Raw genomic sequence first — 25,451 nt, 5'->3', positions numbered from 1 at the left:
TTGGCTGATGACACCGGGTCCAGTCCTCCTCCGAAAACATGTTCGGAGCCATAAGACCGATCCCCTGGTAGAGAGGGTCCAGCTCCTGCATTCCAACCCACACTATGCGTATATCAGACAGCCCGATGGCCGGCAGGATACCGTCTCCCTCCGGGACCTGGCGCCCGCAGGCTCCGACACCACGACCACGACTGCATCCCCCACACTAGGTCCCGTCCAACCTCCCATGTTCAGCGCCTCTACCCCTATCCAACCTCCCATGTTCAGCGCCTCTACCCCGATCTGGTTCTCGCGCTCCCTCCCACCCGCCGCACCGGTCCACAGGAATGAAGCTCTGGAAGAGCCTCTCCAGGAGTCCACGCCTGTGCCTGCTCAAGGCCCAGCTCCACAGCCACCCAAAATGGCTGCAACACCAGTGCTTTGGTGGTCGCAACGTACGATCTGGGCACCAGACCGACTGAATCTGTAAACCCGTCACCCCCGCCGGACTTCATTTTTTCAAACAGGGAGGGAATGTGGTGAATGGAACTACTGTTAATTCACCAGTGCACTGTGATATCATGTTACTGCTGTATATTGTTACATTATGTGTTTAACCCTGTTGGCTCCACCTATGGGCCATTGTACGGCTTCACCCACAGGGGAATATGTCGGGGCATGTACGGGCTCGCCCATGGCTTCATCCCATACAGGAAGTATAAAGGCAGTTGACCTGCGGGGCCGCATTCATTGTTGTACCAGTCACAGGCAAGCTCAGTTGTAAGCTGATTAAAACCACGGTTTACTTCTCAACGTGTCTCTCACTGAATTGATGGTCGGATCAGGAAGTTATTGAGGATTACTTAGTGTTGTATTTTTTGGGAGTTGTATTTGAATTAATGGTTGCTAAGATGTTCAGTGTGTGTTTTAAAAAGGTTAACTTGAGTTCATAGAATAAACATTGTTTTGCTTTAAAAAATACTTTTCCATTTCTGCTGTACCACACCTGTAGAGTGGGCTGTGTGTTCCTCATACCACAACCTATAAAAAGTTGTGGGTCAGGTGAACTCCATGATACACTTTGGGGTTCTCTAAACCCTGGCCCATAACAGTTTTTGGGGCTCGAGGGGGATAAAAGTCTATCTATTCGATTGGCTTAGTGTATTTAAAGACAGTGAGGGGTGAGCATATTGTGGTTGCTTTTCAGGTGTGGTATTTTAGTTTAAGTAGGGCCGTGTGTTGTGGACAATGGCTCTTTCAGAGGCTCAGAAGTTTTTGGGGGTGGAGATGGTCACACGCAGTACCTTACGGACAGAGACTAAAAGCAGTCTGTTAGATTTGGCAAAAACATTGCAGTTAACATTACCTGACAAAATGCGAAAAGATGAGGTAATTATGGTGGTGGCTAAGCATTTAAAGTTGCCTGAGATACAGTTTGACTCATTGGAAATGGCAAAAATTCAGTTACAACTTAAACAAATGGAACATGAGAAGGAATTAAAGCAGCTTGAATACGAAAGAGAGAGAGAGGAAAGAGAAAAGGAGAGAGAAGAAAGGAGAAAAGAATGAATAGCCCTAGCAGAACAAAAAGAAAGAGAAAGGGAGATACAGATCAGGGAAAAAGATAAAGAGAGAGAGTTTGAACTTCAGAAAATGGCCATGAAACATGACAGTCAGTTAAAATTGGCAGACGTATAGGGAAAGGTTGGATGATAGTGATGAGGATAGTGAGAAAGAGCAGCATAGTCGAAGGCGTGGTGGGGGTATATTTGATATGTCCAAGCATTGCCAAAGTTTGACGAAAAGGAGGTAGAAGCCTTTTTCATTTCATTTGAGAAGGTAGCTAAACAAATGAAATGGCCACAGGACTTGTAGGTATTACTGATTCATACAAAGCTGGTAGGTAGGGTTAGTGAATTGTTTGGATCAATACCGGAGGAGGTATCTGGGACGTATGAGGAGGTGAAAAAAAAATTTAGATGCATATGAACTAGTGCCTGAAGCTTACAGACAAAGGTTTAGAAATTTAAGGAAAGAATTTGGTCAAACATACATGGAGTTTGAAAGGCTCAAACAGAGTAATTTGGATTTGTAGGTATTACTGATTCATACAAAGCTGGTAGGTAGGGTTAGTGAATTGTTTGGATCAATACCGGAGGAGGTATCTGGGACGTATGAGGAGGTGAAAATTTTTTTTAGATGCATATGAACTAGTGCCTGAAGCTTACAGACAAATGTTTAGAAATTTAAGGAAAGAATTTGGTCAAACATACATGGAGTTTGAAAGGCTCAAACAGAGTAATTTTGATAAGTGGATAAGGGCTTTGAAAATAGACCAAACGTATGAATCTCTCAGAGAAATTATACTTTTGGAGGAGTTTAAAAATTCAATTCCTGATGCAGTGAGAACTCATGTGGAAGAGCAGAGGGTTAAAACTGCGAGATTAGCAGCAGAAATGGCAGATGATTATGAATTAGTTCATAAATCAAAGTTTGGTTTCCGACATCAGTTTCAGCCTGTGAGGGATAGAAACTGGGGACATGAGAAATACTCAAGTGGAAAAGGTAAAGGTGTTCTGATGGGAGATAATAAGGGGAGTGTACCTCAGATTAAAAAAGAAATGAGGAGGATGGAAAAGAAATGAAAAGTTTCAAATGTTTTCACTGTAATAAACTCGGCCATGTAAAGTCACAGTGTTGTGGTTGAAGAAAAGCACTGGGAAGGCTGATGTGGTAAAATAGGATAAGACAGTGGGGTTTGTTAAAGTGGTAAAGGAAAGCCCAAGCAAAGCGAAGGAGGTGCAAAAGATTGTACAGCCTGATCAAGAGTTGATTGATAAGAAGGTGCCAGATCTCTTTCAAGAATTTACTTGTGTGGGTAAAGTTTACTCATGTGTATCAGGAGAGGTTTTTGGGGGTGGAGATGGTCACACGCAGTACCTTACGGAGAGAGACTAAAAGCAGTCTGTTAGATTTGGCAAAAACATTGCAGTTAACATTACCTGACAAAATGCGAAAAGATGAGGTAATTATGGTGGTGGCTAAGCATTTAAAGTTGCCTGAGATACAGTCTGACTCATTGGAAATGGCAAAATTTCAGTTACAACTTAAACAAATGGAACATGAGAAGGAATTAAAGCAACTTGAATACGAAAGAGAGAGAGAGGAAAGCGAAAAGGAGAGAGAAGAAAGGAGAAAAGAATGAATAGCCCTAGCAGAACAAAAAGAAAGAGAAAGGGAGATACAGATCAGGGAAAAAGATAAAGAGAGAGAGTTTGAACTTCAGAAAATGGCCATGAAACATGACAGTCAGTTAAAATTGGCGGACGTATAGGGAAAGGTTGGATGATAGTGATGAGGATAGTGAGAAAGAGCAGCATAGTCGAAGGCGTGGTGGGGGTATATTTGATATGTCCAAGCATTGCCAAAGTTTGACGAAAAGGAGGTAGAAGCCTTTTTCATTTCATTTGAGAAGGTAGCTAAACAAATGAAATGGCCACAGGACTTGTAGGTATTACTGATTCATACAAAGCTGGTAGGTAGGGTTAGTGAATTGTTTGGATCAATACCGGAGGAGGTATCTGGGACGTATGAGGAGGTGAAAACATTTTTTAGATGCATATGAACTAGTGCCTGAAGCTTACAGACAAAGGTTTAGAAATTTAAGGAAAGAATTTGGTCAAACATACATGGAGTTTGAAAGGCTCAAACAGAGTAATTTTGATAGGTGGATAAGGGCTTTGAAAATAGACCAAACGTATGAATCTCTCAGAGAAATTATACTTTTGGAGGAGTTTAAAAATTCAATTCCTGATGCAGTGAGAACTCATGTGGAAGAGCAGAGGGTTAAAACTGCGAGATTAGCAGCAGAAATGGCAGATGATTATGAATTAGTTCATAAATCAAAGTTTGGTTTCCGACATCAGTTTCAGCCTGTGAGGGATAGAAACTGGGGACATGAGAAATACTCAAGTGGAAAAGGTAAAGGTGATCTGATGGGAGATAATAAGGGGAGTGTACCTCAGATTAAAAAAGAAATGAGGAGGGTGGAAAAGAAATGAAAAGTTTCAAATGTTTTCACTGTAATAAACTCGGCCATGTAAAGTCACAGTGTTGTGGTTGAAGAAAAGCACTGGGAAGGCTGATGTGGTAAAATAGGATAAGACAGTGTGGTTTGTTAAAGTGGTAAAGGAAAGCCCAAGTAAAGCGAAGGAGGTGCAAAAGATTGTACAGCCTGATCAAGAAGTGATTGATAAGAAGGTGCCAGATCTCTTTCAAGAATTTACTTGTGTGGGTAAAGTTTACTCATGTGTATCAGGAGGAGCAGGTAAAGAAGTCACAATTTTAAGAGATACGGGAGCTAGTCAATCTTTAATGGTAAGAGATGAGGAGTTATGTAGTTTGGGAAGAATGTTGCCAGAAAAGGTGGAAATATGTGGAATTCAGGGTGAGAGGAATAGTGTTCCATTATATAAGGTAAGGTTGGAAAGTCCAGTGAAGAGTGATGACGTGGCAGTAGGAGTAATAGAGAAATTATCTTGTCCAGAATACAGTTTACCTTGGGTAATGATATAGCTGGATTGCAGGTGGGAGTGATGCCTACTGTGGTTGATAAGCCAGTGGAAAATTAGACAACTGAAGTGTTGAAGGACGAATATCCTGGGATTTTTCCGGATTGTGTAGTAACAAGGTCACAAAGTCACAGGTTAAGACAAGAGGAGAAATCAAAGAGTGAAGGTGAAGTTGAAGTGCAATTATCAGAAACAATTTTTTATCAGATGGTTGAAAAAGAACAAGAACAGGTGGAGGATGAGGCGTATATTTTTAGTTCAGGAAAATTGGCGGAGTTACAACAGAAAGATGTAGAAATAAACCGGTTGTATCAGAAAGCATACACAGAAGTGGAATCTGCGTGTATACCAGAGTGTTATTACTGTAAAATTGATGTCTTGATGAGAAAATAGAGACCTTTACATATGCAGGTGGATGAAAAGTGGGCAGAAGTTCATCAAGTAGTATTGCCGGTAGGGTATAGAAAAGAGGTGTTGCGAGTTGCACATGAGGTACCAGTGGGAGGTCATTTGGGAATAAGGCAAAACTCAAGCTAAAATACAAAAACATTTTTATTGGCCTGGACTATATAAAGATGTAGTTAAATTTTGTCAATCATGTCACACATGTCAAGTGATAGGGAAACCTCAAGCAGTGATAAAGCCAGCACCCTTAATACCCATTCCAGCATTTGAGTAACATTTTACAAGGGTCCTAATTGATTGCGTAGGACCGCTTCCTAAAACAAAAAGTGGGAATCAATATCTTTTGACTATAATGCAGGTGTCTACTAGGTTTACAGTGGCCATTCCAGTACATAATATTACAGCTAAAAAGATTGTGGAGGAGTTACTTAAATTCTTTACTAGATATGGACTACCCACAGAAATACAATTGTATCAAGGATCAAATTTTACCTCAAGATTATTCAAAGAAGTTATGGATAGCTTAGGAATAAAACAATTTAAATCAACTGCGTACCATCCAGAATCGCAGGGAGCATTAGAAAGGTGGTATCAGACATTAAAGACAATGTTGAGGGCTTATTGTCAAGATTATCCAGAGGATTTGGATAAAGGAATTCCATTCGTACTGTTTGCAATTAATGATGCACCTAATGAGTCAACCAAATTAGTCCTTTTGAACTAATTTTTGGTCATGAGGTAAGAGGACCACTTAAACTGATTCAGGAAAAATTGGTGACTGAGAAATCGGAAATTACATTATTGGATTATGTGTCAAATTTTAGGGAACGATTAAATAGAGCAGGTGAATTGGCTAGACGACATTTAAAAGTTTCACAAAATGTGATGAAACGGGTAGTGGACAATAAATCCAAAGTTCGTAGTTTTGCCAGTGGAGATAAAGTTTTAGTGTTGTTACCAGTGGTAGGTGAGCCTTTAAAAGCAAGGTTTTGTGGACCTTATCAGATTGAAAGAAAATTAAGGGAGGTGAATTATGTGGTAAAAACACCAGATAGAAGGAAGACTCACCGAGTGTGTCATGCGAATATGCTTAAAAGGTACTTTGAAAGTGAAGGAGAGGAAAAGGAGGTTTTAATGATTCTAACTCAAAGTGACAAACCAAATCCAGATAACTGTGAATTTGACATACCTCAAATTAAATTGGAAAATGAGAATGTTCTTAAAAATTGGGATAAATTGTTGAGTTACCTTCCAGAGGAAAAACGGACTGACCTGAAAGAGTTATTGATATCACATGGGCATATTTGTGGAGATAAATTGGGAAGTACTAAAATGGCTATACATGATGTAGATGTGGGAAATGCTGTTCCAATCAAACAACATCCAGATAGACTTAACCCTTTAAAATTGGCATAGGTTAACAAAGAGATTGAGAGCATGCTTTAAAATGGCACAATTGAAGTGGGTTGCAGCCAATAGAGCTCACCCATAGTGATGGCACCCAAACCAGACGGTACCCAATGGTTGTGTGTGGACTATAGAAAGGTTAATGCAGTGTCAAGAATGGACTCTTATCCTATCCCACGTTTGGAGGATTGCATTGAGAAAGTGGGACAATCAGCTTTTATTTCCAAACTGGATTTACTTAAAGGTTACTGGCAGGTATCTTTATCCGAAAGGGTGAAGGAGATTTCAGCTTTTGTGACTCCAGATGTTATATACCAATTCAAAGTTATGCCATTTGGCATGAAAAACGCACCAGCCACATTTCAACGGTTAACTAACAAAGTTGTTTCAGGATTACCCAATTGTGTGGTATACATCGACGATCTGGCAATTTTCAGCCAGACATGGAAAGAACATTTAAAACATCTGATGGAGTTATTCAATCCACTTTAGGAGGCAGGTTTGGTGATAAACGTGGCCAAAAGTGAATTTGGAAAAGCCAAAGTCACTTTCCTTGGCCATAAAAACGGACAGGGTCGAATGGTCACACGGTATGTGAAGACAACAGTTATTGAGGAGTTTCCAATACCCTCATCACAAAGGGAAATAATGCGATTTCTTAGCATGCGTGGATTTGATCGAATATTTGTGCAAATGTTTTGTAGCGTGATTGCTCTACTGATGGACTTGCTGAAGAAACGTCAAAAATTTCAGTGGACAGCGGAGTGTCAACAGGCATTTGACTGCCTGAAAGCTGTGATAACCAATGCTCATGTGTTGGAGAATTACAAGGGACTCTGTGAACAGATTGAAATAAAGTATCTGACTTTAAAGAGACATGCCGAGGCTTAGAGAAATGGATGGATCGTGCAGAGACCTCCTTGTTCAAAGAGACTGTCAATCGAGAAGGATTCCAGTTGGAGGAAGAAGAAAACAAAAAAGGACTATATTATTATACCTGTTTGCGTGTGTTTTTTTTAAACGAAAAAGTATATTTACTGTGTGCATTTCTTAAAGGATGGTGAAATGGTGAAAAATGAAACCATCTTGAAATTGATGGTTTATGTTGTTTTTCTTGGGGGGAGGTGTCATGACAATGTCACTTTAAGAAATCTCTGTCTGCTCATGTTACTGCAGTAATGTCAGAGTGTGGGTGGAGCTGAGCTCTGGCTCTGCTTTTTTGTTTCACTTTGAGAAAAGCTTGGGTGTGTCTGTGTTTTTTTTCGTTTCGTTTTCAATGTTGGAGCTGAAGCCAGACCAAGCAGGTGTGCTGCTGTTTCCTCTGCCATGAAAAGACTATCTCTTGATCATTTGGTGAAATCAGAATTATAAATGTTCTCAGTAGTTAATGTAAACCTGATGTGCTTCTGTTAAAAGGTGTTTCTTTTGTCTTCTGGATGTTGTTTGGGAAGTTATTAAGGATTACTTAGTGTTGTATTCTTTGGGGTTGAATTTGAATTAATGGTTACTAAGATGTTCACTGTATGTTTTAAAAAGGTTAACTTGAGTTCATGGAATAAACATTGTTTTGCTTTAAAAAATACTTTTCCATTCCTGCTGTACCACACCTGTAGAGTGGGCCCTGTGCTCCCCATACCACAATCTATAAAAAGTTGTGGGTCAGGTTAACTCCATGATACACTTTGGGGTTCTCTAAACCTTGGCCCATAACAGGAAATCCAGTGATCCAATAAAAATTAATTACTTGCTCATTACATTGTCCTGCTCCTGGGTCAGACATCATGATTATGCTTACATGGCAAACAGATGATGAATTACTTCTCTGTACAAGAATGGAAAACAAATTGACTGACCCTGGATGTCCTTGGACTTAATGGATAAGAAATTAAGTGCAGGAGTGGTTTGCTTTGAGGAACAGTAAGCACGACTCTGTATGTTTTCAGGTTTACTTGTAAGATAGTGCAGAGCTATTCAGGGTTCCTGGGGTGAACCACAATCATCACACACGGGAGCTTCAGCGAGATGTTCAGGTAGGATTTGGCTGAGAATCTGCAGGAAGTCTTGCAATGCTGCTAAATTAGTTTAGCTTCCTGATTCACTGCTGTTCTTTCACTTCCAACGTATACATCAGAAAGAAGGGAATCGACAATGACAAATCCATACTGTTGCCTAACACTATAATGTAAAGACATTTAACCAAAAGGATTGTCTGAATGGAGGCCTCCAAATTATACTAGAAAATTCCATACTAACACGAACAACATTCTGACAAAAGCCCAATCTAAAATAACGTCACAAGTCTCGATCTAACAGCGCGATAAAACAGGACAAAAAACTTTTTGGATTCTGGCACCAGCCTGTAACATTAAGTTAATCCTGTTCGACAGAGTGGCAGGCACTAGGTTTAGTTCTTAGGGTAGAAGTGATGAAATGGATGACCAATTATCCATCTCTACCTATATTCATGGGTGGCACAGTGGTTAGTACTGTTGCTTCACAGCGCCAGGGTCCCAGGTTTGGGTCACTGTCTGTGCTGAGTCTGCACGTTCTCCCTGTGTCTGCATGGGTTTCCTCCGATTGCTCCAGTTTCCTCCCACAAGTCCCAAAAGTTACGCTGTTAGGTAATTTTGGCATTCTAAATTCTCCCTCAGTGTACCCGAAAAGGCGCCGGAATGTGGCGACGAGGGGATTTTCACAGAAACTTCATTGCAGTGTTAATGTAAGCCTACTTGTGACAATAGTAAAGATTATTATTATCAGGATGGGTGCATTGATCCTCCCTCATCTCTGATTAAAAAATGAGGGCAGGACTTAAATAGGTTAAAACAAAAGGGCAGTTCCTCTTCTCCAAAAATGACCCCAGATAGATCAACTGGTATAGCGGCCCCAGCAATTCATTGGAAATTTGGGCTTGTCTATAATTGCAGATTCCGGCCACCAAGTGGCTCTGCAGAGTTGTCCATCTAATACTTTCTCTTACATCTGCAGCTCTGATCTCATGTCCATATTTATAGGCGCAATTCCCCGGCCTCGTTACGCTCTCGCAGGAGAGGCAGAAAATGAGAACCGCATCAGACGCCAAACAGTTAACGATGCAAACAGCCCGCACCCGTAGGCGAAATTGGGATCGCGCCATAGTGTGGCAAGGCCCAATTAGCACCACCTAAGCCCTATTTCCGTACAATTAACGAGAGCCACCCCTTATCCAATGACGTCCCATCATTCAGCCGCCTCCCCAGCAAGTGGTCATGCTGGCGCCGATTAGAACCCATTTTGTAAAACGTGAACCTGGTGGAAGGGCTTCTGTGGGGAGCCGAAGAGGTTAGTAGCCATCTTTGCTCACAAGCAGAGAGCCCGGGGGTGCTGGGCTTGCCACCCCAGTGCTCAGCGGAGGGTAGATGACCCACGGCAGGGGGGGTGCAACCAGGGAGGGCAACCGCATGTGGCAAGACCATGCCAGCCCCTGGATTGTGTATATCCGTCGGGGGCAACTCGTGTCCCTGCCCTTCTGACCCACCGTCTGCTGAAGCCTCTGGCCAGGCGGCTGAAGGCTATTGCTAATCGGGAATTGGCAATCGTGGTTAAGTGAGCACTTCACACAACCCAAGTGGATGGGCGGGCCATGTAGCATGTAAGAGTCATTGCCTAGCATCCCATTCCGAGTGTGGTACCTGGACACAGTGCCTGAACACTGCAAGAGGCAACACCACACATGCAGCAGCCAACATCCAAACACCGAGGGTCTGTGTCACATCACCCCAGGGTGCTAGGACTGTGTCGGCATGGTCAGCAAGTTACTGTCGGGGGGTGTGAGGGTGATAACCCGCAGAGAGCTGATGCCAGTGCTCCTCAATCTATGACCCATGCCTGTCTGCTGGGTGCTCGCTGGGGGGGGGGGGGGGCTTGGCAATTAGCACCTGCGACTGAGACAAGCTCCGCAGCTTCTCGGCCATTATCATTTGAGAGAGGGACATGTCCCGCCGAACCTCATCAAGGTCAGCCTGGTACTGGGTCACATCCCCAGCGAGTCGGACATTCTGCCGAGACCTTCAGCCATGGCGGTCACTGACTGTGCGTCGCCTTGGAAGCCTTCACTAATGGTGCTGACGTATGCACCAGGCTCTCCATTGCGGTTCCCACCCTAGCAGTGTTGGCCTCAGTGCCACGCATTGCCGGTGACAGCAGCAGTGCCTGTAGCCTCTGGGACGTCTCCAATCAGCTATGGACCTGCTGGAGTGTCACTGACATCTCCCTCTGAATGTCCTTGCTGCTCCCTACCGTCTCCATCACCTGCGGGTAACCATTACCAGTGGCTCAGCATCAGGCTGGGACCCAGCTAGGTCCTGGGATCCACCAGACCTCTGACTGCTGTCTCACCTGGTGGTTCCTGCCTCCACCTGATGTACATCTGCAGCAGTGTGGTGCTCACTGGATTGAGCTCCAGAAGCCTGACCACTAAAATTTCCCACCGAGATGCTTGTATCGGCGCTGGTGGAGGGTGGGGATGAGAGCTGTGACGCCTCGATCATGACTTCTTAGGAGCTCCTCTCAGAGGGGGTCTCCTCGGAGTCAGGAGAAGGTGCCACCTGGGAGGGGGTGTGCCATCTGCTGGAGGACTTGCGGGAGAATGAATATCTAGTCAGTGGGAAGGATGGGTAAGTCAGGAAGGCAATAACAACTCATGTTTGACAGGTCCTTCAGATGGGGCCTAGTGGATCCTCACCTCTGCGGCTTCCGTCAACCTCTGCTTGGGTGACCGATCTGTCCTCGGCCACCACCAACACCTCCAGGGCCCATTCCCCAAAGGTGGTGAAGATTCTTAAGTCTGACAGTCTGGGTCCTCTCCTGACGGTTATGGGAGAGCTTTTCTTAAGGAGACACAGAGAGGGCATCATTAGTCACATGCGTGGTTCAAAGTGGTGGGAGGGGGGCGACGGGAGAGGGCGTTGAAGTGAGGGTTGGGGGCTGCATGGCGAGTTGGGGGGGATGCATGCATGGGGGCGAAAAGATCTCAGGGGGATGGGCACATTGGTGTCTACTCACTCGTGCTGCCCGGTGTAGGTTGTTGACCTTCTTCCAACACTGGAGGCCAGTCCTCCTGGTCACATACCTGGAGCTTATAGCCGCCGCCACTGTGCCCCAGGCAGCACTGACTGCCTTGTGGTTGACCCTCCGGGACCCTCGGGGGAACAGGGCATCTCTCCTGGCCTCCACTGCATCTACGAGCCGCCCTTGCTCCACATCGGCAAATCTTGGGTCCGGTCTCCTCGGCGCCATTGTAGCAAGCTGACTCGGGTTGGCTGAGCAAGTGCATCTTAAGTGCTGCTCTACCTTGTTAGCGGGATGCTGGTGAACGGGGTGCTGGTGAATAGGCTGGTGCGCTCTCATTTGCAGTGAGAAGCCCGTGGGGCCTCATTAAGTGGACCAATTAACGTTGAATAGCATTGCCAGCATCGCAGTTCCCGCTCGCTAAAACGTTTAGAAATCTTTACGGAGATGGCGCCATGTATCCTTATATTCCTCCTACCTAGGTCATTTCAAGCCATGCTCACATTTCGCATATAAACACTACAGAGGTCCAGGGCCATCACTTTAAGTGTAATTTTGAGCACATGAGCCAGAAGTGTGAAAAATCACGTGAGAAGACCTCACCCCCTGTGGCCATCTAAAATGGCCACCTGCAAAGCATAATGGGAATTGTGGTCAAGTCAGGACACAGACAGTACACAGCCCCTGTGTATTGGGCAAAGGAAAACCAGACCGAACTGAAACTTGCACCTGTTAAAGGTCAATCACCTATTTCCCCAGGACAATAGACTCAAATTAAGGAATAGCAACAGTAGCAGACTCACCGGCGCCACCTCCCCTTATTTGGAAAGACAGACTTACTTGGGACAATGGTAACTAGGACCCGCCCAGCCATCGAGGTACCCGTCCCTAATTGGCCAGTATCGATTAGGGTGATCGAGACCCTATCGATCCATTTAATCCTGAGTTGGGACCGCCCAAAAGGGTGCGAAAGAGGAGAAGGATAAGATGCCCTGTGCACTAGGGATCGATCTCTTTTGGGACCGGCCTGTGCCCACACCAATTGCAGCATAATGACCAGCCAAATTCAAGACCCGCGATCGCTACCTGACAGAGACGAATCGCAGCCGAGACGAACCTGACGACGTCCTGCCGACACACGTGGGAACTCAGATAAAGGCCTTATCTACCTGCACAGAGCCGGTCACCCAGAAGTTAAGTAAAGGTCATCTTAGTTGATAGGCGTAGTTTAATGTGTTGCCGCGTGTATCATTGCACATAGAGATAAGTCTTGTGCTTAATAATAAACTGTCTTTTGAACTAACATACTGGTTGTGTGGTCATTTGGTCAATACAAGAAACATACTCGCAGCTTGTGGTTTGTTAATAGAAGTAGCAACACCCCCTCACATGATATTTCGGTTGGCAGCCAAGTGTCTAAGCTGGAAACACGCCTGCCAACAATCAAGACGCCAATTTAAATTAATCAAACAGTAATTGACTGTGATTTTACGTTGCCTGTCTGCCTTTACAGTTAGCGGCTGATTGGCAAGACCATCTTTACTTTTAAGCTTTAGCCTTGATCCAGGATGAGTTCAAAGGTCAGGACTCAAACAAAATTAACAAAATGTGTCTGGGGACTGAGGTCTCTGGGTGATTGTGCCGAGGCACATGTGACACGGCTTTGCAGGTCCGCAGCTCCACAGTAAATATCCCCCTGAGGGAGCACATTGGGATCGTCAGCCCGCTTGCAAGCACTCACCCCCTTTCTCAGCGTCGCCCCCTCTCCCCAGCAATGCTAAGCCTTTCACAGAGCATGTTTCATGCTGGATGGCCATTAACTTGCCATCCATCAAAATATCCATGCGTCTTGGGTGGGAACGGGTTTCACACCTATTCCCACCAGCACCAACTTTGGGCGGGCCCCGAATCTAAAATTCAGGTCAAGCCTTTGACCTTTAAACCAGCTCACAATGGGAGGTGGAAACAGAGGCCTGTAATGCTTTTTATGCTGACTCCTTTGTTAAGAAGGGTAGCAAGGATAATCCATCACATTACAGGCCAGTGAGCCTTATGTCTTACGTAGGGAAGTTAATGCAGAGGTTTCTTCGAGACAGGATTTACTCCCATTTGGGAGCAAATGGATGTATTAGCGAGAGGCAGCATGGTTTGTGAAGGGGCGGTCATGTCTCACTAACTTCATCAAGTTTTTTGAGGAAGTGACAAAGGTGATTGATGAGAGTAGGGCAGCGGATTTGTCAGTCAGGCCTTTGACAAGGTCCCTCATGGCAGACTGGTACAGAAGGTGAAGTCACATGGGATCAGAGGTCAACTGGCAAGATGGATACAGAACTGGCTCAGTCGTAGAAGACAGAGGGTAGCAATGGAAGGGGGCTTTTCTGAATGGAGGGCTGTGACTAGTGGTGTTCCGCAGGGATCAGTGTTGGGACCTTTGCTGTTTGTAGTATATAAATGATTTGGAAGAAAATGTAACTGGTTTGATTAGTAAGTTTGTGGACGACACAAAGGTTGGTGGTATTACGGATAGTGATGAGGACCGTGAGAGGATACAGCAGGATATAGATCAGGTGGAGAGATGGCAGGTGAAGTTTAATCTAGACAAATGTGAGGTAATGCATTTTGGAAGGTCTAATACAGATTGGAAATATACAGAAAATGGCAGAACCGTTAAGATTATTGATAGGCATTTGTATTTGGATGAAGGGTTCGTCAGTCTGGAGGAGCTAAGGGAGAGGGTAGAGCTGCCGAGGGGTAGTGAGTTCAGGTATCTACAGGTTAGGGACTTTGCACGAAAGGCCTGGAAGGGGTTCCCTAGATTGCTGGGATACGCCCTGCTGGAGCGACTGCTGCTTCCGGATGTGGAAGGGGAGGGAAGAATTGGGGATATATATAAGTGGCTGGGGAAGCAGGGAGGCGTGCGGGTGGTGAACATCAGGAAGAAATGGGAAGCGGAGTTGGGAATGGAGATCAATTGGGGAGCATGGAGTGAGGTACAGCGAAGGGTAAACCAGACCTCCTCTTGTGCAAGGATGAGCCTGATACAGTTTAAGATGGTGCACAGGGTGCATATGACTCGGGCGAGAATGAGTGGGTTCTTTCAGGGGGTAGCAGATGAGTGTGAGAGGTGTGGGCGGGGCCAGCGAATCATGCGCACATGTTTTGGGGTTGTGAAAAATTGGGAAGATTCTGGGCGGGAGTGTTCGCGGTCTTAGCCAGGATAGTGGAGGAGGGAGTGGACCCGGACCCTTTGGTGGCGATATTTGGGGTTTCAGAGAAGCCGGAGCTCATGGAGAGGAGGAAGGCCGATGTCTTGGCCTTCGCCTCTCTGATTGCATGGCGACAAATTTTGCTGGAGTGGCGGTCGGCATCTCCACCGGGGTAGCAGCATGGTTGGGTGACCTTTAGAGAAGATAAAGTATGAGTTAAGGGGCTCAGCAGGGGAGTTTGTGACCGTGTTTGAGGAGCTGTTCGTCGCAGGGGGGGTGGGGTGATGGGGAAGGGGGGGGTGAAAAAGGAGAAAAATCTGTACAAACTGATTGTTGGGAAGAATGTTTCCCGGGATGTTTATTTGCTGTAACCTACTTTGATACAAGTTTGAATAAAATGCGTTAAAAAAAAAAAGAGTACTGATCGGCATAGGGATCTGAGTGTACAGGTCCACAGGTCACTTAAAGTGGCAACGCAGGTTGAGAAAGTAGTCAAGGCGGCATACGGCATGCTTGCCTTCATCGGCCAGTTCATTGAGCTTAAAAATTGGCAAGTCATGTTGCAGCTTTATAGAACCTTTGTTAGGCCACATTTGGAAAATAGTGTTCAATTCTGGTCGCCACACTACCAGAAGGATGTGGAGGCTTTGGAGAGGGTACAGAAGGTTTACTTGGATATTGCCTGGTATGGAAGGCATTAGCTATGAGGAGAGGTTGGATAAACTCGGTTTGTTCTCACTGGAATGACAGAGGTTGAAGGGTGACCTGATAGAAGTCTATGAAATTATGAGGGGGTTGGACAGAGTGGATAGTCAGAAGCTTTTTCCCAGGGTGAAAGAGTTAATTACTGAGGGACATAGGTTTCAGGTGCGAGGGGCAAGGTTTAGAGGAGATGTGCAAAGGAAATTCTTTTAAAAACACAGAAGGTAGTGGGTGCCTGGAACTCTCTGCCAGAGGAGGTGGTGGAAGCAGGAACGATAGTGATGTTTAAGGGGCGTCTTGACAAATACATGAATAGAATGGGAATAGAGGGATACGGACCCCGGAAGTGTCAAAGGTTTTAGGTTAGGCGGACAAGAGTTTTCTTTGCTGGCATTTCCTTGAAATCTGTCATCAAATTCTGCAAACCATTCTGCTATTCTACAGGGACTAGCACACACTTCCAAACCTGGTGAGATTTCCCAAACTCCACTACCAGCCTTCTCCGTCTTAACCCCCCTGCTCCTCAAGTGGTTTTTCTGATCCTGTGACCCTGAACTCTGGAGGACCATGCCTGTGCTGAAGATGAAATATGCCTTCCCACATGATGCACTATCAATTACGACGAGACGAGTGTAGAGAGTAATCGAGGTTTTATTACACAGAGATGTGTAGCCTCCTAAAGCTGTTGCCGAAATGGCTGCAGTTCAGAGAGCACACACATTTATACTCCGCCTACTGGGCGGAGCCAGCAGGCAGGGCTCTACCCCCGTACCTGTAGTATAGGGGCCTTACCATAATACCCTCATATGCAGTGCAGTATATACAATACAACAGTGGTGACTACCACATTCACCGCCTGTTAAAAATGAGTCCAGCGGGGGTGGTGGAAAATTATTTACATACAGGTTGCCATTAAAATTTCAGAGCAGGTTACAAATTTAGACGGTCGGGCACCTTGATCCGTCGTTGAGAGTGCCGCAGTGCTGGTGGCGAGTCAGGCGTCGGCTCGGTCGTCGGTGACTCCGGGAGCGTGTCAACATCCTCTTCATCCCCGGGTGGGACCAAGGGGAGGACGGATTGTCCTGAAGCGGGGGCTGTGGTGGGGTGCGCTGGGGGAAGGGAGGGTGGCGCCGGGGCAGAGGGGGGGGTTGTGTGGGGACCCAGCTGGTGCCAGGTCCCTGAGGGAGACTGTGTCTTGGCGGCCGTCGGGGTGCGTTACTAGGCGTACTGCGGGTTTGTGTGGAGTAGCTGTACCCTCTCAACCAACGGGTCCGCTTTGTGGAGCCGTACGTGCTTGCGGAGGAGAACGGGTCCTGGAGCTGCCAGCCACGTTGGGCACGAAACCCCGGAGGTGGGTTCCTGGGGAAGGCAAAGAGACGTTCATGGGGGGTTTCGTTAGTCGCTGTGCACATGAGCGACCGAATGGAGTGAAGTGCGTCGGGGAGGACCTCCTGCCAGCGGGAGGCCGGGAGATTTCTGGACCGTAGGGCCAGATGGATGGCCTTCCAGACCGTCCCATTCTCCCACTCCACCTGCCCGTTTCCCTGGGGGTTGTAGCTGGTCGTCCTGCTCGAGGCAATGCCCCTGTTGAGCAGGTACTGGCGCAGCTCATTGCTCATAAATGAGGATCCCCGGTCGCTGTGGATGTAGGCGGGGAAACCGAACAGAGCGAAGATGGTGTTGAGGGCTTTGATGACGGTGGCAGACGTCATATCGGGGCATGGGATGGTGAAGGGGAATCTGGAATATTCGTCGACCACATTGAGAAAATACGTGTTGCAGTCCGTGGAGGGGAGGGGCCCTTTAAAGTTCACGCTGAGGCGTTCAAAGGGACGGGAGGCCTTCACCAGGCGCACACGGTCTGGCCGGTAGAAGTGCGGTTTACACTCCGCACAGGCCTGGCAGTCTCTGGTGACAGCCCTGACTTCCTTGATGGAGTAGGGCAGATTGCGAGCCCTAATGAAGTGATAAAAGCGGGTGACCCCTAGGTGACAGAGATCGTCGTGCAGGGCCCGGAGTCGGTCCACTTGTGCGCTGGCACATATACCTCGGGACAGGGCATCGGGGGGCTCATTGAGCTTACCGGGACAATACAAAATCTCGTAATTAAAGGTGGAGAGCTCGATCCTCCACCGCAAGATCTTATCATTTTAGATCTTACCCCGCTGTGTGTTGTTAAACATGAAGGCAACCGACCGTTGGTCTGTGAGGAGAGTGAATCTTCTGCCGTCCAGATAATGCCTCCAGTGCCGCACAGCTTCAACGATACCTTGGGCCTCCTTTTCGACGGAGGAGTGGTGAATTGCGGAGGCGTGGAGGGTGCGGGAAAAGAATGCCACTGGCCTGCCTGCCTGGTTGAGGGTGGCGGCCAGAGCGACGTCTGATGCATCGCTCTTGACTTGGAAGGGGAGCGTCTCATCGACCGCGTACATCGCGGCCTTGGCGATGTCGGCCTTGATACGGTTGAAGGCCTGGTGAGCCTCCGCCGTCAGTGGGAAACCGGTGGAGTGGATGAGTGGGCAGGCCTTGGCCGCATAGTTAGGGACCCACTGGGCGTAGTACGAAAAGAACCCCAGGCATCGTTTGAGGGCCTTGGGGCAGTAGGGAAGAGGGAGATCCATGAGGGGGGCGCATGCGATCGGGGTCGGGTCCTAGAACTCCGTTCTGAACCACATAGCCGAGGATGGCTAATCGGTTTGTGCTGAACGCACACTTCTCCTTGTTGTAGGTTAGGTTGAGGAGTTTGGCGGTGTGGAGAAATTTGGAAAGGTTAGTGTTGTGGTCCTGCTGGTCGTGGCCGCAGATGTGACGTTATCCAGGTACGGGAATGTGACCCGCAGGCCGTACCGGTCAATCATTCGGTCCATCTCCCGTTGGAAGACCGAGACCCCGTTAGTGACACCGAAGGGAACCCTAAGGAAATGGTAAAGGCGGCCGTTTGCTTCAAACGCGGTGTATGGGTGGTCTGCCTTGCGAATGGAGAGCTGGTGGTAGGCAGATTTCAGGTCCACTATCGAGCAGACCCGGTTCTGTGCAATCTGATTGACCATATCAGATATGCGTGGGAGGGGGTACGCGCGAGCTGTGTGTATCGATTGATGGTCTGACTGTAGTCAACGACCATCCTGTTTTTCTCCCCCGTTTTCACCACTACCACTTGGGCTCTCCAGGGGCTGTTGTTGGCCTCGATAATACCTTCCCGCAGCAGCCACTGGACCGCAGACCTGATGAAGATCCTGTCCTGTGCACTGTACCATCTGCTCCTGGTGGCGACGGGTTTGCAATCCGGGGTGAGGTTTGCAAACAGAGAAGGCAGGTCGACCTTAAGGGTCGTGAGGCCGCATACAGTAAGGGGTGGTAGGGGCCCGCCAAATTTCAGGGTTAGGCTCTGGAGGTTGCACTGGAAGTCCAGGCCGAGTAGCAAGGCAGCGCAGAGGTTGGGGAGGACATATCGCTGGAAGCCGCTGAACTCTACGCCCTGGATGGTGAGAGCGGTGATGCAGTACCCCCGGATCGCCACGGAGTGGGATCCGGAGGCCAGGGCGATTCTTTGGTTATTGGGGTGTACCGCGAGGGAGCAGCGCCTTACCGTATCGGGGTGGATGAAGCTCGCTGTGGTCCCGGAGTCCAGAAGGCAGGATATCTCATGCCCGTCGACCTTCCCTTTGTCAACGCGGTCGCGGGATTGTGTGGTCGGGACTGGCCGATCGTGACGGAGGCGAGACGCGGCTGGTCGTCGGCGGTTGCAGGCGATGAGCGGCCCGATGACGTGCCCGACAGGCAGGGGTCCTGAGACGGGGAAGATGGCGGCGTCCACGGGCCGCACGTGTCCTGGGGCAGGTAAGATGGCTCCGCCCATTGGTTGTGAGGGGAGCAAGATGGCGGCGCCCACGAGCCGCAGGTGGTCTGAGGCGAGGAAGATGATGGCGCCCACTGGCCACACGCGGGTGGTGCAGGGACAATAGCGGCGATTGAGCAGGCCTGGCACAGTGCAGCGAAATGTCCTTTCTTGCCGCAGGCCTTGCAGAGAGCGCTCTGCGCCGGGCAGCGCTGCCGGGGGTGTTTTGTCTGTCCGCAGAAGTAGCACTTGGGTCCCCCGGGGTTGGTTGGCTGCCGCGCGGTGCAGGCGTGGGGTTGGATGGGGGCGGTTGCTGATGGGGTCCACGATGGGGTGGCCGCTGGCGGGGTCCACAATGCCCAGGAGGGGTGGGCCTTGCGGTTGGGGGCATACGCCTGTACGTTGCGTGAGGCGACCGTGAGCGAGAGCGCTAGTTTCTTGGTCGCCGCGAGGTCAAGTGTAGCCCCTTTCTAAGTGGCACTGGCGGACGTAGGCCAACCCTGTGCCCGTAATGAACGCGCCTCTCATTAGCAGGTGAGAATGTTCAGCAGCCGAAACGGCCTGGCAATCACAGTCTCTCACCAGGGTGAGCAGGGCACACCAGAAATCTTCCACAGACTCACCGGGAAGTTGGTGCCGCGTGGACAGGAGGTGCTTGGCGTAGATCTTGTTGGTCTGCTGAGCGTAGTTCTCCTTCAGTAGCGCAATGGCCTCTGTGTAGGTAGGCGCATCCTGGATGAGTGGACTGACACCGGAGCTCAGCCGCGTGTACAGAATCTGGAGCTTCTGTGCTTCTGGGATTGGGTCTGTCGCAGATCCGATGTATGCTTCAAAGCAAGCTAGCCAATGTGCAAAGACCTTTTTGGCATTGTCTGCTTGAGGATGCAGCTGCAGGTGATCCGGCTTGATGCGGAGATCCATCTCTGTAAAATTTCTGTGTAATAAATTGATGCACTATCAATTACGACGAGATGAGAGTAGAGAGTAATCGAGGCTTTATTACACAGAGATGTGTGGCCTCCTGCAGCTGCTGCCGAAATGGCTGCAGTTCGAAGAGCACACACATTTATACTCCACCTACTTTGTGGAGCCAGCAGATGGGATCTACCCCCGTACCTGTAGTATAGGGGCCTTACCGTAATACCCTCGTATGCAGTGCAGTATATACAATATAATACAACAGTGGTGACTACCACACCACAGAAAGCCAGTGGTGATGTTTATGTTCTGCATTGTCATCTGTGCCGATTGACTGAGACATTTCTTCAAAAGCTGGCTTCGGCATCCACTAAATCTTTCTTTTGTCAATCCAGGTACCAGCAAGAAATGGGGGAGGCCCACAAAGGTGACCAACTACAGAACCAGGACCATCCCCCACCTCTGAAGCCTCAGATGCATTCACCTGCACCCTCCACCAGCACAGAGACATGCACCTGGTGGCTCCTTCTTCTAGAGTAGGCGATGCCGGACTTATTCGCGCCGTTTTTGGCGCCGGTCGGTGGACATCGCGCTGATTACGGAGAATCGCGCCCCTGATGCTCATCTTAAGACTTATGGTCTGCTCAGTCGCGGACCTTGTGGAGGCATATGACATTTTACCTCCTCAGTGGTACTCTACAAAAGGTGAACTGTCGTCATCAGCCAGGTCTTCTCGGGATATCCCTGGTCCCCAAAGAGCCAGTCCTGCAATCACCAAGGTCCTTCATAAATGTGTGACACCTGGGTGTGATTCAGAACGTAAGCATCGTGAGAGCTCCCTGGGAACCGAAGAGAAAGATGCAGAATTTCCCTTCTTTAATCGCATATCGGCTGTATGCTCAGAGTGGAAACCTATCCTATTGCCGAATGTGACTGGCTGATTCCAGGGAGCTCTGAACACCTCGGGCGAAATTCTCCGGAAATGGCGCGATGTCCGCCAACTGGCGCCCAAAACGGCGCCAATCAGACGGGCATCGCGCCGCCCCAAAGGTGCGGAATGCTCCGCATCTTTGGGGGCCGAGTCCCAACATTGAGGGGCTAGGCCGGCGCCGGAGGAATTTCCGCCCCGCCAGCTGGCGCGGAAATGACATCTTGGGGCGGCAGTGGAGGGCGTCTCTTCCGCCTCCGCCATGGTGGAGACCGTGGCAGAGGCGGAAGGGAAAGAGTGCCCCCATGGCACAGGTCCGCCCGCGGATCGGTGGGCCCCGATCGCGAGCCAGGCCACCGTGGGGGCACCCCCCGGGGCCAGATCGCGCCCCCCCCCCCCCCCCCCCCCAGGACCCCTGAGCCCGCCCGCACCGCCTTGTCCCACCGGTAAGTAGGTGGTTCAATTTACGCCGGCGGGACAGGCAATTTATCGGCGGGACTTCGGCCCATCTGGGCCGGAGAATCGAGCGGGGGGGGGGTCCGCCAACCGGCGCGGCGCGATTCCCGCCCCGGCCGAATCTCCGGTGCCGGAGACTTGTGCAACCGGCGGGGGTGGGATTCACGCCAGCCCCCGGCGATTCTCCGATCCGGCGGGGGGTCAGAGATTGTTGCCCCACATCTGGGACTCATGGGGAAACCTGCGATTGCTGCAAAAACAACACTTTGGCAGCCTGGCTTTCGGGATTCATGAGGAATTGGACTAATTGAAGTGTTCTCCTGAAGTGGAAATTTGTCACCTCCTGGTTGCACTTGTGTAGCGCTGACTGGGAGATGCTGTACAGGTCCCCAGCGGAGAACTGGAAGGAGCCACTGGCGAAGGAGTTGAGAGCAACGGTGACATTTAATGCCACCAGCATGGGATTGACTCCAAGTCCTTGTAGCCACAGATCCTCGTGGAGATGTTGGCAGATGTGAACAACCACTTTTGGGAACATTCAAAAGGTGGCTCCGGCATTGCATTTTTCTCATCGAAATACCCAGGTGTGGGCCAATGCTGCCGTCACACTAGCCCCTGGTCGCCAGCGTCCTGCCTCTTGCTTCTCAGGTGGCGGCTCCTCCTGCCCCCCCCCTCTCCCCCCCCCACAACTGTGAGACCATCCGTTACCCCATCTCATGAGCCTAGCAATTCTACCCTACCTGATCCCACTCCCTCCTCTGACTGTAACTGTACCCACTGAGTCTCAGTCGCCTCTTTCAAACTCCTAAGACCAAATTCAAGAATTCATGGACCATGTCCTTTAGACACATCTCTACATGATGCTCACTGCCCAAAGAGACCTGCCACCACCCTACAATGAGACCAGGACATGCATGACATGCTTACCCTTCTAACAAGACCTGGACAGTGTGGCTTCCTTCTCTTGACAACCCCATCATCCTTACCCATTAGTCCTCCCTCCCGTATCCAGCCTCCTCACTACCTTTCCCAGCTTAGCCTGGCCCGTGTCCACCCTCCGCTCTACCGTCCCACACTGATCCTGGCTCCTCTCTCAAGCCTCACTCCAGCCTCACCTGTCCAGCCATCGTGCAGCTTGGTCTACAAGAATTCAAGAGGCTAACATTTGTGAGCAGCCCCCAAGAAGGGAAAAGCAGCGGCTACTCACTTCAAAGCCCAGGGGGAAGTCAACCTCGTCAGATGCACGTCACTTATATGCAGTTATAAATATGAACATTCTAATCTCTGACTGACGAGGAACTTAAGTTGGGCGATGGTTTTAATTCTGGCAAAGTAGCCTTTTAATGAGCATGCATGACTTGCCATTGCATGAAAAATGTCACACATTGTTTGTCAGGAAACCTCACCCGCCTTTTGAACCCTAAGAACATAATTGCAAAGGTTCATCCCACCGTCGGGGAAACTTGTTTTTGGTCTCACGCTAAATTGAGTTTCCCCGCCTGCCAAGATTCCGTCCGCTGGAGAGACCGGAACATTCCACTCCATATCACCAGCTGTGATCAGAGGCTTTGAAAGTAATGTTCTTTGGAGCTACAACTAAATGTTTGTCAGTGTTATTAAGTGTGGCAGAGGGGTATAAGAAAAACGTTAATGATGGGTTCTTTACATGCTGAGATATCCTTTTTATGGGTCCATAGCTATTGGCAAATGGAATTACAAGATCAAAGTAAGGGAGAAATAACAGAACACAAACTCCCGGGTTACAGAGAATAAATAAAATCTCACTTGAAGAGATTTATTGTACAGATCTGAAGATAGCATAGGGAGAGACAAGGGGAAAGGGGTCACGAGCCATCCGTAGCCGCGAGAGTCAGTGAGAAATAAAAATAATTTAAACTCAAGGATATCGACTGCCTTGGTTTGTTAAGTTTAACCTTTGTTCCTTGTTCTAAATTTATTGCCTGAACTCAAAATCTCTTACAACATCTATCACCATCCTTTCATTTGCACTGGTTGAAAATCCCGGAACTGAGTTTAAGAAGGCAGTGCTCCCCCCCCCCCCCCCCCCCCCCCTCCCACTCTTCTCCCTCACCACCACCTTCTGAATGGCAATAAGGGATAGGCAATAAATGCCAGTCTTATTAGTGGTGCCCATTCCCAGAGTTTTTTTAAAATTTGAGTTATCTCCACATTTTAACCTTGCTTCATATGAATACTGCACAACGACTCGACTATTAGGGAAATTTTAATTTAGGATACTAGGGAACATGAACGATACCAATTTGGCTGCCTTTTTTACATTACCCATTTTAGACCAACATCCAAAAGTAATATTATGCCCTCCCACTCCATCTGCAGGTAAGATTGGTTAGTATCACATTATTATTCCGATAATTATTATCACATGTACAGACTGATGGCAAGTTTTCATTTTCCCAAAGAAGGCTTTGTCAATTTACAAATTGGGTGTCAAAGTAACAACAACTGTGACACATATATAATAAATAAAACTAAAACAGCAATAACTTCAATGCAGGTGTATGAAAGGCCAGTGTTCAAATTATTCAAAAACTATTCACAATACTTCATCTTTAGAATTCTTTGGTCCTGTAACAGATGTCGCAGTAGATATCAGAGTGTGTGTATATTAACAAATTAACTTTCAATTTAACCCACGAAATCTTAAGCAACTTCAAATTTATTATAGCACAAAGATTACCAACCTAGACTTCACTCTTAAGGCATTGCTTGCTGCAGTTTTTCTTCCATTTAAATTCTCTTCATCCAAGAGCTTTGTTTTGTGAACACGGTCCAATATTTCTTTAGGAAACAGGCTTTTCTCATCAAAAGCTACTTTCGGTGCTGTTGATGGAGTGGTAATATTGAATGTTTATTGCAAATGATATTGCTTTGTGCTGACATAAATATAGATTGTTACTTACGGCTCTCAGTCACCATGCATGATGTTATATCTACAGTCACCATTCATGATGTTATATCTATACAAAAGGTTGGTGACCCTGATCACGGTAAAGTATTGTGAGGGATATTTTTACATTTCATTTATATATTTTTGAGACAGACCCTATCTCAAAACAGAAGCCGAACAGAAAATGAAATAAAAAGAGAAGCAGGAAAGGTGAACACAGAAATTAAACGGAACTTCCCAATCTGTACAGAAATCAGGAGCAGGCTGAGGTTGGGAAATGAAAACTAAAAGCTGTTGAAAGATATGAAAGGACTCAGAGCAGTTCAATCTGAGGAGTAGCAGTCATTGAATCCACTGGAGCAGAGCAGGCAAGCTGAAGAAGAATCAAGAGGAAGAGGCTAGATCCAAAAGCTGAGAATAAGCAAAGAGAATAAGTTGTTGCAACTGTTTCTGTGACTTGAAGATAACATTGTGGGTTTACCCCATCCAGATTGAGTTTAGCAGGTTCTGCAGCTGTGTGCCATTTATTTATTTATCTAATTAATTAAGTATTTATTCAATCAATATTGTAGCTATATTAAATACTTCAGCTATAAATTTAATACAGTAATTATACTTTGCCTGTTCTAATTTAAACTACTGCCCTAGTTTAGAGAAATAAACCTTAAATCCCACCAACCAATCAGCTACCTTCGCACCTAATTATTTACCTCTGTAATTTAGCTCTCAGGTCTCACTATCTCGAATTCCCTCTCTCTGACCATTCCCAGCTTTGTAAAAGACCAGGCCAGGGCGAGATTCTCCGACCCCCCGCCGGGTCGGAGAATCGCCGGGGGCTGGTGTGAATTCCGCCCCCGCCAGTTGCCGAATTCTCCGGCACCGGATATTCGGCGGGGGCGGGAATCACGCCGCGCCGGTTGGCAGGCACCCCCCCCCCGCGATTCTCCGGCCCGGATGGGCTGAAGTCCCGCTGCTAAAATGCCTGTCCCGCCGGCGTACCTTACCGGCGGGACAAGGCGGCACGGGCGGGCTCCGGGTTCCTGGGGGTGATCTGGCCCCGGGG

General features: G+C 48.0%; 1 protein-coding gene across 2 annotated transcripts in view; it reads right to left on the bottom strand.

The window, feature by feature from the left end:
• Window positions 1–25,451, bottom strand: part of LOC140389858 (cilia- and flagella-associated protein 337-like) — a 114,640-nt gene that overhangs the window by 16,319 nt on the left and 72,870 nt on the right. For both annotated transcript variants that reach the window (XM_072474437.1, XM_072474436.1), the window contains exon 19: window positions 24,183–24,321. In XM_072474437.1, the coding sequence (XP_072330538.1) occupies window positions 24,183–24,321 (139 nt within the window). The remainder of the gene's footprint in view (window positions 1–24,182; window positions 24,322–25,451) is intronic.

Source organism: Scyliorhinus torazame, chromosome 14 (genome assembly GCF_047496885.1).
Source record: "Scyliorhinus torazame isolate Kashiwa2021f chromosome 14, sScyTor2.1, whole genome shotgun sequence".
NCBI classification, from domain to species: Eukaryota; Metazoa; Chordata; class Chondrichthyes; order Carcharhiniformes; family Scyliorhinidae; genus Scyliorhinus; species Scyliorhinus torazame.
Note: the sequence above shows the minus strand (reverse complement) of the source record. Positions and strands in the feature narration are given on the sequence as shown.